This window comes from Oncorhynchus clarkii, chromosome 31 (genome assembly GCF_045791955.1).
Source record: "Oncorhynchus clarkii lewisi isolate Uvic-CL-2024 chromosome 31, UVic_Ocla_1.0, whole genome shotgun sequence".
Lineage (NCBI taxonomy): Eukaryota > Metazoa > Chordata > Actinopteri > Salmoniformes > Salmonidae > Oncorhynchus > Oncorhynchus clarkii.
In genome coordinates, this window is record NC_092177.1 from 21,115,338 (window position 1) to 21,128,389 (window position 13,052).

Below are 13,052 nucleotides of genomic sequence, written 5' to 3' on the forward strand. Positions count from 1 at the left end.
CTGTGTTTTATATATACATGCATTTCCCCTGTGTTTTATATATACATGCATTTCCCTGTGTTTTATATATAAATGCATTTCCCCTGTGTTTTATATCTACATGCATTTCCCCTGTGTTTTATATATACATGCTTTTCCCTGTGTTTTATATATACATGCTTTTCCCTGTGTTTTATATATACATGCATTTCCCCTGTGTTTTATATCTACATGCATTTCCCCTGTGTTTTATATATACATGCTTTTCCCTGTGTTTTATATATACATGCTTTTCCCTGTGTTTTATATATACATGCTTTTCCCTGTGTTTTATATATACATGCATTTCCCTGTGTTTTATATATACATGCATTTCCCCTGTGTTTTATATCTACATGCATTTCCCCTGTGTTTTATATATACATGCTTTTCCCTGTGTTTTATATATACATGCTTTTCCCTGTGTTTTATATCTACATGCTTTTCCCTGTGTTTTATATATACATGCATTTCCCCTGTGTTTTATATATACATGCATTTCCCTGTGTTTTATATATACATGCATTTCCCTGTGTTTTATATATACATGCTTTTCCCTGTGTTTTATATATACATGCATTTCCCCTGTGTTTTATATCTACATGCATTTCCCCTGTGTTTTATATATACATGCATTTCCCCTGTGTTTTATATATACATGCATTTCCCCTGTGTTTTATATATACATGCATTTCCCCTGTGTTTTATATATACATGCATTTCCCTGTGTTTTATATATACATGCATTTCCCCTGTGTTTTATATATACATGCATTTCCCCTGTGTTTTATATATACATGCATTTCCCTGTGTTTTATATATACATGCATTTCCCCTGTGTTTTATATATACATGCATTTCCCCTGTGTTTTATATCTACATGCATTTCCCCTGTGTTTTATATATACATGCATTTCCCCTGTGTTTTATATATACATGCATTTCCCTGTGTTTTATATATACATGCTTTTCCCTGTGTTTTATATATAGATGCATTTCCCCTGTGTTTTATATATACATGCATTTCCCCTGTGTTTTATATCTACATGCTTTTCCCTGTGTTTTATATATACATGCATTTCCCTGTGTTTTATATATACATGCTTTTCCCTGTGTTTTATATCTACATGCATTTCCCCTGTGTTTTATATCTACATGCATTTCCCCTGTGTTTTATATATACATGCATTTCCCCTGTGTTTTATATATACATGCATTTCCCCTGTGTTTTATATCTACATGCATTTCCCCTGTGTTTTATATATACATGCATTTCCCTGTGTTTTATATATACATGCATTTCCCTGTGTTTTATATATACATGCTTTTCCCTGTGTTTTATATATACATGCTTTTCCCTGTGTTTTATATATACATGCATTTCCCTGTGTTTTATATATACATGCATTTCCCCTGTGTTTTATATCTACATGCATTTCCCCTGTGTTTTATATATACATGCATTTCCCTGTGTTTTATATATACATGCATTTCCCCTGTGTTTTATATATACATGCTTTTCCCCTGTGTTTTATATCTACATGCTTTCCCCCTGTGTTTTATATATACATGCTTTTCCCCTGTGTTTTATATCTACATGCTTTTCCCTGTGTTTTATATATACATGCATTTCCCCTGTGTTTTATATATACATGCTTTTCCCTGTGTTTTATATATACATGCATTTCCCCTGTTTTTTTATATATACATGCTTTTCCCTGTGTTTTATATATACATGCATTTCCCCTGTGTTTTATATATACATGCTTTTCCCTGTGTTTTATATATACATGCATTTCCCTGTGTTTTATATATACATGCATTTCCCTGTGTTTTATATATACATGCATTTCCCCTGTGTTTTATATATACATGCATTTCCCCTGTTTTTTTATATATACATGCTTTTCCCTGTGTTTTATATATACATGCTTTTCCCTGTGTTTTATATATACATGCATTTCCCCTGTTTTTTTATATATACATGCTTTTCCCTGTGTTTTATATATACATGCATTTCCCCTGTGTTTTATATATACATGCTTTTCCCTGTGTTTTATATATACATGCATTTCCCTGTGTTTTATATATACATGCATTTCCCTGTGTTTTATATATACATGCATTTCCCCTGTGTTTTATATATACATGCATTTCCCCTGTTTTTTTATATATACATGCTTTTCCCTGTGTTTTATATATACATGCATTTCCCCTGTGTTTTATATATACATGCATTTCCCCTGTGTTTTATATATACATGCATTTCCCCTGTGTTTTATATCTACATGCATTTCCACACTATGAGGTTGTACACAATTCTGTAAAATTATGATAATGCCCTTTAGTGTAAGAGCTGTTTGAAAAGACCGCCTGACATTGCAGCCTGTTTTGGTGGGATGGAGATTTGGCCTTCCATGGTGACATCACCATGCAATGAATGAGTTAATAGACCAATAAGAAAGACAGTTCCAGACCTCTCTGCCAATAACAGCTCATGTGCAGTTTTCCCCTTCCCACTCAGACCACTCCCAGACAGTTCTATCAAAATTCTTGCTTGAGAAATTGCCCTTTGCTCAGCTATGAAAAGACAACTGACATTTACTCCTGAGGTACTGACCTGTTGCACCCTCTATAACCACTATGATTATTATTTGACCCTGCTGGTCATTTATGAACGTTTGAACATTTTGAAGAACTATCTTGCCTTAATGGCCATCTACTCTTATAATTTCCACCCGGCACAGCCAGAAGAGGACTGGCCACCCCTCAGAGCCTGGCTCCTCTCTAGGTTTCTTCCTAGGTTCCTGCCTTTTTATTGCGTCTACATCTACATTGCTTGCTGTTCGGGGTTTTAGGTTGGGTTTCTGTACAGCACTTTGTGACATCTGCTGATGTAAAAAGGGCTTTATAAATACATGTGATTGGTTGATTGAAATTTGATTGCTAAGAAGCTATTTTTGTTTCTTCATGATTGAAAACAATCATAGTAAGGTCATTCATTGTTACCCAGAAATGATTTGATATTGAGATGTATTTTGAAATGGCTGCATTGGACTTTTAAAGGCAATTTTGCCCTCTGCTTGGAATATGTAATGCTTGAGGAATACTCTGTAAACTGGCTGTACGTGTAAACAAGTACCCCTCTTGTTGTAGTGACATTTTTTATTAAACAAATAAATTAAGAAGACATCCTTCTGCAGAGGTGATGCTTTATAATGTTGTTGTGCTGGTGCTGAGTTTGTTGTGGGTTGGATGCCTCTGGTTGGGGCAGTTCTCTCTCACAGGGACACTGACCATTTCTAATCACTTCACCTTTGTTTTATTTTGTGTCGTGCAATTTTGTTTGTCTGTTAGCAGCTTGTGTTCACATCGAAGGATAATGACATTGAATGCAGCTGATTAGGACTCTAATTTGAGGATTTGGTGAGGAGCAATGTGCATACGCTTGGCCTAATGGAATGTGAGCGCTACGCCCACCTGTGGAGTAGCCAGTTCCCCATAGTGCCTGGAATGACCTCATTACTATCTCAATCCACACTGGAGACCTCCCCACAGCCCAGTCCAACAGGAGACCAGGGGCCACTCTCACAAATAGAGATTAAGTAATTATCCAAGATAACTGGAGGGGTTGGAGAATGTGATTTTAATTTATTTAATGACACTTCTATAAGTTGATAAGGGATTCATTTCCATAGCAACTCGTCAAGGGTGATCATACCTCGCCTAAAGCAGGTGACCGCAAAAAAATCTTAATAGCTTTGATTCAAAACTTTTGGAGATGTTGAGCTTTATCTGAGTTTCTGTATGCGCTCAGAGCTGATATTCAACCATTGTCTAAATGATACACGTCAGACAAGCGAGATAAAATAAGTCCACACGGTATTGGAACATTGTTGGAACAAGAAAAAGGCAAGTTGATCTATTCAGTAGTTGAACCTTATGTAATATATTCTTGAGGAGGAGAAATTTCGCAAAGCATAATGTTACCTTTGTAGACATATTTGGGAGAAGTTATTTTTTGTCCATTGGTGTTTTGATGTCTGTAGCAAGATTGTATCAAATAAGCACATATGCTGTTCTCTAGATCTCTGTGGATGTAAAATCCCATCCTAGCAGATTGTATAACCTGACAAAGACAGAAACATTGTAACTCTTTCAAAGTATTCCCCCTGCCACTTCTACAAATGCAATAGAAGCATAGTAGGTAACACCAGCCACTAATAAGCACATTTGAATGCTGAACCCAATAAAATTAGTATTAGTAGGTCTAACTAAATGGGTATTAGTAGGTCTAACTAAATGGGTATTAGTAGGCCTAACTACATGGGTATTAGTAGGCCTAACTACATGGGTATTAGTAGGTCTAACCAAATGGGTATTAGTAGGTCTAACCACATGGGTATTAGTAGGTCTAACTAAATGGGTATTAGTAGGCCTAACTAAATGGGTATTAGTAGGTCTAACTACATGGGTATTAGTAGGTCTAACCAAATGGGTATTAGTAGGTCTAACTAAATGGGTATTAGGGGTGCTAATACCTTCAGACTACACATTACTGATGCAATTGCACTCAAGAGGATGCTAAGACTGCTGTTGGGGAGTGGGACTCTGTATGTCTTCCAAAAAAATATATATAATGTATTAACAAGCAACAAACATCATTCCGGATATGTATGTCAAGCAGTAATAAGTTCAATGAGCAGTGTCAATGTGTTTCAATACACTCTCAAATTATACACAGCTCTGATTAGACTATCACATGCGACACTAACACAGCCTCTGCTCACTCTGTGTCTTAGCTCCAAAACACAATGTTTCTACTTGTCCTTTTACACATATCAGTGGGTAACTGGGAAATGTGCAGTTCAAATTGGGTGTTAAACAATGGAAGGGTTAATGAATGTACCTTCTAAAAGCAGAGAACCATTCACACAGACCCAATACCTGTATGTTATATTCCTCTCCTTTGAGATATCCTATATCGTCTGACCACTTTACTTATGAAATAAGTACCTGTGATAATACACTGGCATGTTTTGGCATGTTTTCAGATGGCCATTGTAAAACATCACAGACGTTACTGCTCTGAAGGAAATATTTCACAGCCTGCTCCAGTAGTGTTATTTCCAATGAAAATGTAACTCTGAATCCATTTACAACACATGAAAGCTCAGCATCTCGCTGTAGTTCATTTGCAAAGTGGATATTAACAAGCATACTGAATATTGCAACAGGAGCACTGAAAATCCATGAATGGAAACAGACAGGGTGCTAAACACTGCAACCGGATGGGAAATGATTTGTTAGATCTTAAATGCCATAATATTTGATCATTTTACCCCTCCTTTAAAAAGCAAAACATGCTAAGTACTATGATAAAGAAAGCAATGATCATATGGACTTTCCTCAGGACAGCCCAGGGTTGCTTACTTTGAAGTTCATGAGCAGAATTCTGCATGGGAATTTGCAGATGTGGTACCAAACTGCAGTGGTAAATAACAAGTTCACTGTGCCTGCATGAGCAGAACATTCCCATACCATAGCCACACTGTTTGATGCATTCCCTTTGAAGAGTATTATTAATAGGCCTAAGCATGGCCATATACAATATGTTAATACTTCATTTGTGTGTAGGAGTGTTATCTCTTGGGCCGCTGAGCTGAGGGGGCTGAGCTCTCAGGAGCAAGGTGCTGCCGCAGATAGGGGTCCGGACGAGGTGACCTACATGAGCCCAGGGGCTGCAGAGGGGCCGGGAAGGGCCGGCGTCCAGTGAGGGTTGTCCTGCCGGATGGAGAATATTAAGTGGCTGTGGGTTTGCAGGCATGTGTGCTCTCTCTGGCTCCTTACTTGACAAGAATGATAGCTTTCATTTGAATGCTAAAGCTGCGGCTGTCCTCCCCAAGATGGATGAGGGGTCCCAGCTTCATCCCTCATACAATGGAGAGACCAAATTAAATGGTGGCCAAAAAGATAAAATAAAATTCATAACTTACCATCTTTTTCTCTGTCCTTGAGTTGAAGGTTACTCTGAGTCTCCTGGTGAATGGATAGAGTTAACTGCACTCTGCCAGATATGCAGAACAAGCTAACCTTATTGCTCTTTATATCATTAGTGGTTGTGTATACAGTGAATGTGGAGTCAATATTTTCACCGACTTTGCACTTTATATTCAATACAGTCATTTTTATATGCAGTGCAACAGCGATTTAAGCTTTTCATGCTGCACATTTGTCTTGTATTATACAAGGATTACATTAACCATAGGTAATATTCTGACAGTTTAAATTGGCTTTGAAAGTTCAGACTTCAAATCAAATTTTATTAGTCACATGCGCCAAATACAGTGAAATGCTTACTTACAAGCCCCTAACCAACAATGCAGTTTAAAACATATGAATAGAATAAGAAATAAAAGTAACAAGTAGTTAAAGAGCAGCAGTAAAATAATAATAGCGAGACTGTATACAAGGGGTACCCGTACAGAGTCAATGTGCGGGGGCACCGGTTAATCGAGATAATTGAGGTAATACGTACATGTAGGCAGAGTTATTAAAGTGACTATGCATAGATAATAATAGAGAGTAGCAGCAGCGTAAAAGAGGGGGGAGGTGCAATGCAAATAGTCATTTGATTAGATGTTCAGGAGTCTTACGGCTTGGGGGTAGAAGCTGTTTAGAAGCCCCTTGGACCTAGACTTGGCGCTCCGGTACTACTTGCCGTGTGGTAGCAGAGAGAAGAGTCTATGACAAGGCTGGCTGGAGTCTTCAACAATTTTTGGGGCCTTCCTCTGACACCGCCTGGTATAGAGGTCCTGGATGGCAGGAAGCTTGGCCCCGGTGATGTAATGGGCCGTACGCATTACCCTCTGTAGTGCCTTGTAGTCGGAGGCCGAGCGGTTGCTATACCAGACAGTGATGCAACCCATCAGGATGCTCTCGATGGTGCAGATGTAGAACCTTTTGAGGATGTGAAGACCCATGCCAAATCTTTTCAGTCTCTTGAGGGGGAATAGGTTTTGTCGTTCCCTCTTCATGACTGTCTTGGTGTGCTTGGACCATGTTAGTTTAGTGTGATATGGACACCAAAGAACTTGAAGCTCTCAACCTGCTCCACTACAGCCCCGTCCATGAGAATGGGGACGTGCTCGGTCCTCCATTTCCTGTAGTCCGTTGAGGGAGAGGTTGTTTTCCTGGCACCACCCGGCCAGGTCTCTGACCTCCTCCCTATAGGCTGTCTCGTCGTTGTTGGTGATCAGGCCTACCACTGTTGAGTCATCAGCAAACTTAATGATGGTGTTGGAGTCGTGCCTGGCCGTGCAGTCATGTGTGAACAGGGAGTACAAGAGGGGACTGAGTACGTAACCCTGAGGGGCCCCTGTGTTGAGGATCAGCGTAGCGGGTGTGTTGTTACCTACCCTTATCACCTGGGGACGGCCCATCAGGAAGTCTAGGATCCAGTTGCAGAGGGGAGTGTTTAGTCCCAGGGTGCTTAACTTATTGATGAGCTTTGAGGGCACTATGGTGTTTAACGCTGTGCTGTAGTCAATGAATAGTATTCTCAAATAGGCGTTCCTTTTGTCCAGGTGGGAAAGGGCAGTGTGGAATGCAATAGAGATTGCATCATCTGTGGATCTGTTAGGGCGGTATGGAAATTGGAGTGGGTCTAGGGTTTCTGTGATAATGGTATTGATGTGAGCCTTGACGAGGATTTCAAAGCACTTCATGGCTACAGATGTGAGTGCTACGGTCGGTAGTCATTTAGGCAGGTTACCTTAGTGTTCTTGGGCACAGGGACAATGGTGGTCTGCTTAAAATGTTTTGATATTACAGACTCGGAGAGGGAGAGGTTGAAAATGTCAGTGAAGAAATTTGCCAGTTGGTCAGCGCATGCTCGCAGTACACGTCCTGGTAATCCGTCTGGCCCTACGGCCTTGTGAATGTTGACCTGTGTGAAGGTCTCACTCACATCGGCTGTGGAGAGCGTGATCACACAGTTGTCCGGAACAGCCGGTGCTCTCGTGGGTGTTTCAGTGTTATTTGCCTCAAAGTGAGCATAGAAGTAGTTTAGCTTATCTGGTAGGCTTATGTCACTGGGTAGCTCTCAGCTGTGCTTCCCTTTGTAGTCTGTAATAGTTTGCAAGCCCTGCCACATCCGACGAGTGTCGAAGCCGGTGTAGTGCGATTCGATCTTAGTCCTGTATTGACACTTTGCATGTTTGATGGTTTGTTGGAGGGCATAGCGGGATTTCTTATAAGCTTCCAGGTTAGAGTCCCACTCCTTGAATGTGGCAGCTCTAGCTTTTAGCTCAGTGATGATGTTGCCTGTAATCCATGGTTTCTGGTTGGGGTATGTACGCACGATCACTGTGGGGACGACGTTCTGAAATGATTCCTTTTAACAAGTTGTTTCTTTTATGTTGGTTTAATGCTCTGGCAAAAGAGATTATGCATTTTAACACAGAGAAGACATGCATTTTAGAACTTAAAATATAATTAGTTTATCAGGCAGTTCAATCGCCTATATATTTCTATCACCAATACAGTTCTGTCACCTATATAGTTATGTCACCTATACAGTTCAATTCACCTATACAGTTCTGTCACCTATACAGTTCTGTCACCTATATAATTCTGTCACCTATACAGTTCAATTCACCTATACAGTTCTGTCGCCTATACAGTTCTGTCACCTATACAGTTCTGTCACCTATACAGTTCTGTCACCTATACAGTTCTGTCACCTATATAGTTCTGTCACCTATATAGTTCTGTCACCTGTACAGTTCTGTCACCTATACAGTTCAATTCACCTATACAGTTATGTCACCTATACAGTTCTGTCACCTACAGTGGGGAGAACAAGTATTTGATACACTGCCGATTTTGCGGGTTTTCCTACTTACAAAGCATGTAGAGGTCTGTAATTTTTTTCCAAAAATCCAGAAAATCACATTGGATGATTTTTAGGTGACAGAATGATTTTTGCATTTTATTGCATGACATAAGTATTTGATCCCCTACCAACCAGTAAGAATTACGGCTCTCACAGACCTGTTCGTTTTTCTTTAAGAAACCCTCCTGTTCTCCACTCATTACCTGTATTAATTGCACCTGTTTGAACTCATTACCTGTATAAAAGACACCTGTCCATACACTCAATCAAACAGACTCCAACCTCTCCACAATGGCCAAGACCAGAGAGCTGTGTAAGGACATCAGGGATAAAATTGTAGACCTGCACAAGGCTGGGATGGGCTACAGGACAATAGGCAAGCAGCTTGGTGAGAAGGCAACAACTGTTGGCGCAATTATTAGAAAATGGAAGAAGTTCAAGATGACGGTCAATCACCCTAGGTCTGGGGCTCCATGCAAGATCTCACCTCGTGGGGCATCAATGATCATGAGGAAGGTGAGGGATCAGCCCAGAACTACACGGCAGGACCTGGTCAATGACCTGAAGAGAGCTGGGACAACAGTCTCAAAGAAAACCATTAGTAACACACTACGCCCTCATGGATTAAAATCCTGCAGCGCTCGCAAGGTCCCCCAGCTCAAGCCAGTGCATGTCCAGACCCGTCTGAAGTTTGCCAATGACCATCTGGATGATCCAGAGGAGGAATGGGAGAAGGTCATGTGGTCTGATGAGACAAAAATTGTGATTTTTGGTCTAAACTCCACTCGCCGTGTTTGGAGGAAGAAGAAGAATGAGTACAACCCCAAGAACACCATCCCAACCATGAAGCATGGAGGTGGAAACATCATTGTTTGAGGATGCTTTTCTGCAAAGGGGACAGGATGACTGCACCGTTTTGAGGGGAGGATGGATGGGGCCATGTATCGCGAGATCTTGGCCAACAACCTCCTTCCCTCAGTAAGAGCATTGAAGATGGGTCGTGGCTGGGTCTTCCATCATGACAACGACCCAAAACACACAGCCAGGGCAACTAAGGAGTGGCTCCGTAAGAAGCATCTCAAGGACCTGGAGTGGCCTGGCCAGTCTCCAGACCTGAACCCAATAGAAAATCTTTGGAGGGAGCTGAAAGTCCGTATTGCCCAGCGACAGCCCCGAAACCTGAAGGATCTGGAGAAGGTCGTATGGAGGAGTGGGCCAAAATCCCTGCTGCAGTGTGTGCAAACCTGGTCAAGAACTACAGGAAACGTATGATCTCTGTAATTGCAAACAAAGGTTTCTGTACCAAATATTTAGTTCTGCATTTCTGATGTATCAAATACTTATGTCATGCAATAAAATGCAAATTAATTACTTAAAAATCATACAATGTGATTTTCTGGATTTTTGTTTTAGATTCCGTCTCTCACAGTTGAAGTGTACCTATGATAAAATTTACAGACCTCCACATGCTTTGTAAGTTGGAAAACCTGCAAAATCGGCAGTGTATCAAATACTTGTTCTCCCCACTGTACACAGTTCTGTCACCTATACAGTTCTGTCACCTATAAAGTTTTGTCACCTATATAGTTATGTCACCTATACAGTTCTGTCACCTATACAGTTCTGTCACCTATACAGTTCTGTCACCTATAAAGTTCTGTCAACTATATAGTTATGTCACCTATACAGTTCTGTCACCTATAAAGTTATGTCACCTATACAGTTCTGTCACCTATACAGTTCTGTCACCTATACAGTTATGTCACCTATATAGTTCTGTCACCTATACAGTTCTGTCACCTATACAGTTCTGTCACCTATAAAGTTCTGTCACCTATATAGTTATGTCACCTATACAGTTATGTCACCTATACAGTTCAATTCACCTATACAGTTCAATTCACCTATACAGTTCAATTCACCTATACAGTTCTGTCACCTATACAGTTCTGTCACCTATACAGTTATGTCACCTATACAGTTCAATTCACCTATACAGTTCTGTCACCTATACAGTTCTGTCACCTATACAGTTCTGTCACCTATATAGTTCTGTCACCTATACAGTTCTGTCACCTATACAGTTCTGTCACCTATACAGTTCTGTCACCTATATAGTTCTGTCACCTATGCAGTTCTGTCACCTATGCAGTTCTGTCACCTATACAGTTCAATTCACCTATACAGTTCTGTCACCTATATAGTTCTGTCACCTATATAGTTATGTCACCTATACAGTTCTGTCACCTATATAGTTCTGTCACCTATATAGTTATGTCACCTATATAGTTCTGTCACCTATAAAGTTCTGTCACCTATACAGTTCTGTCACCTATATAGTTCTGTCACCTATATAGTTATGTCACCTATGCAGTTCTGTCACCTATATAGTTCTGTCACCTATATAGTTATGTCACCTATGCAGTTCTGTCACCTATACAGTTCTGTCACCTATACAGTTCTGTCACCTATACAGTTCTGTCACCTATATAGTTCTGTCACCTATACACCAATACAAGAGTGTGTTATGCTCCCTCAACCTGTAGACATGATAGTTTGATGTCATAATATTTCACTAAAGATACTCCAGCTAACCCTATACCATGAGGTGCAGCCAGCTTTTAAATACTGTATCTTATATAATGTACATCTGTCAGGGTGTTCTAAAGTGCAGGATACATTTCACTGCTCTTAACTAAACTCCAGGATATCAAATCAATTCAGTGCGCTCACATGTTTTTGGAGCATATCTCTAGATGATTTTATGTAATTAATCCACAGAGTTTTTACATTATCAAAGTGGCCCATCATTATTCAGCCCACTGCTGTATTCTATACTCTGCTAACTGTCCTGCTAATACAAGTCTCTTGAGATCTAAAGTGGTTCTAATTTACACATCTTCTACTGTTCTCAGACTGAAATTGTGTGTGTGTGTGTGTGTGTGTGTGTGTGTGTGTGTGTGTGTGTGTGTGTGTGTGTGTGTGTGTGTGCACTCAAATCTTTAAAAGATTAAAGATGACATAATCTTGTTTTAGAATGATAAAACTCATTGCTGGGGTTCCCACAGGCTAAGTGATTACAATATATCCTATAATGATATTTGTAAATTATGTTTGTGGAAGAGTTTTGCCGGGACTGAAACAGCTCTATTCTATTTTTATGGATTACTGATCTTGTCAACATTAGCCATTAAGAGAAGCTGTGTAATCTTCAATATGTTTATTTTCTCCCCCCTGTCTGTCCTCTCAATGTGTGTTTTGTTCTTTTGCAGCTCTCCTCACAACCAGACCCCCTAAGGTCCTGTTCCCCACTGAGAGACAGGCCAGTGTTATAGATGTCCAACCGGGTAAGTCTTCCCCATGGGGCCAGTGCTAACTCTCTCCTCTCCATAGAGCAGACAAGTGTAATTATAGACTGCAACAGTCAGGGGCTCCTTGCTGCTTTCTTCAAAACACATTTTACTGCAGTGCCTTTTGGCTGGGGATACAGGACCATGGCTATGTCAATATAGTTTTGGAGCTCTGTTTGTTGGAATGTCCTCTACTGTAAAGCAGCTGAGTGATCACCACCACTGCATTCAGATGCCTCAGTCAACCCCATTAAAAGGGGGTGCTGCAATCAGCCAAATATGCCTTAGGGGGAATTTGCTATACATAAATCTGGGGGCTAATATAAAGTGTAATACATAAAGCAGGCAGAGAGAACAGAACACAGCAGCAACACTGGCATGCAGGATTCCCCTGACCCTCTGTCCATATTTAATGATGTGCTTGTTCTAACCTGGGGTAGGTGCCCGGCTGTCACCAACCTCTCATTCTCCAAACGCTCAGCTCATTCTCCTTACACAATGTACTGTAGCCATTTTAATAGGAGGGCCCAAATCCACTGGGATCAGAGAAAACAACACAATTATTTGAAATCTGTTTACATTACACTCAATTTTAAACATTTTACCAGAACATTCCCACCACATATTCATACTACAGTGTGCTTTCAACACTAACCATGCAAAAAGCCCTGCCTGCGAAATATACAAACACTATTCAAATCTTACTCTGGAGCTCAGTGCCAGTTGACAATAACAAAACAAGTGTGAGGAAGGCATATTTAAGCTGTCGAGTCAGGGTAAATTGTAGG

The 13,052-nt window shown here is 40.2% G+C and overlaps 1 protein-coding gene across 1 annotated transcript in view; it reads left to right on the top strand.

The window, feature by feature from the left end:
- Window positions 1–13,052, top strand: part of LOC139390790 (X-linked interleukin-1 receptor accessory protein-like 2) — a 398,878-nt gene that overhangs the window by 301,816 nt on the left and 84,010 nt on the right. Inside the window, exon 5 of the mRNA XM_071138185.1 lies at window positions 12,187–12,261. Coding sequence (XP_070994286.1) covers window positions 12,187–12,261 — 75 coding nt within the window. The remainder of the gene's footprint in view (window positions 1–12,186; window positions 12,262–13,052) is intronic.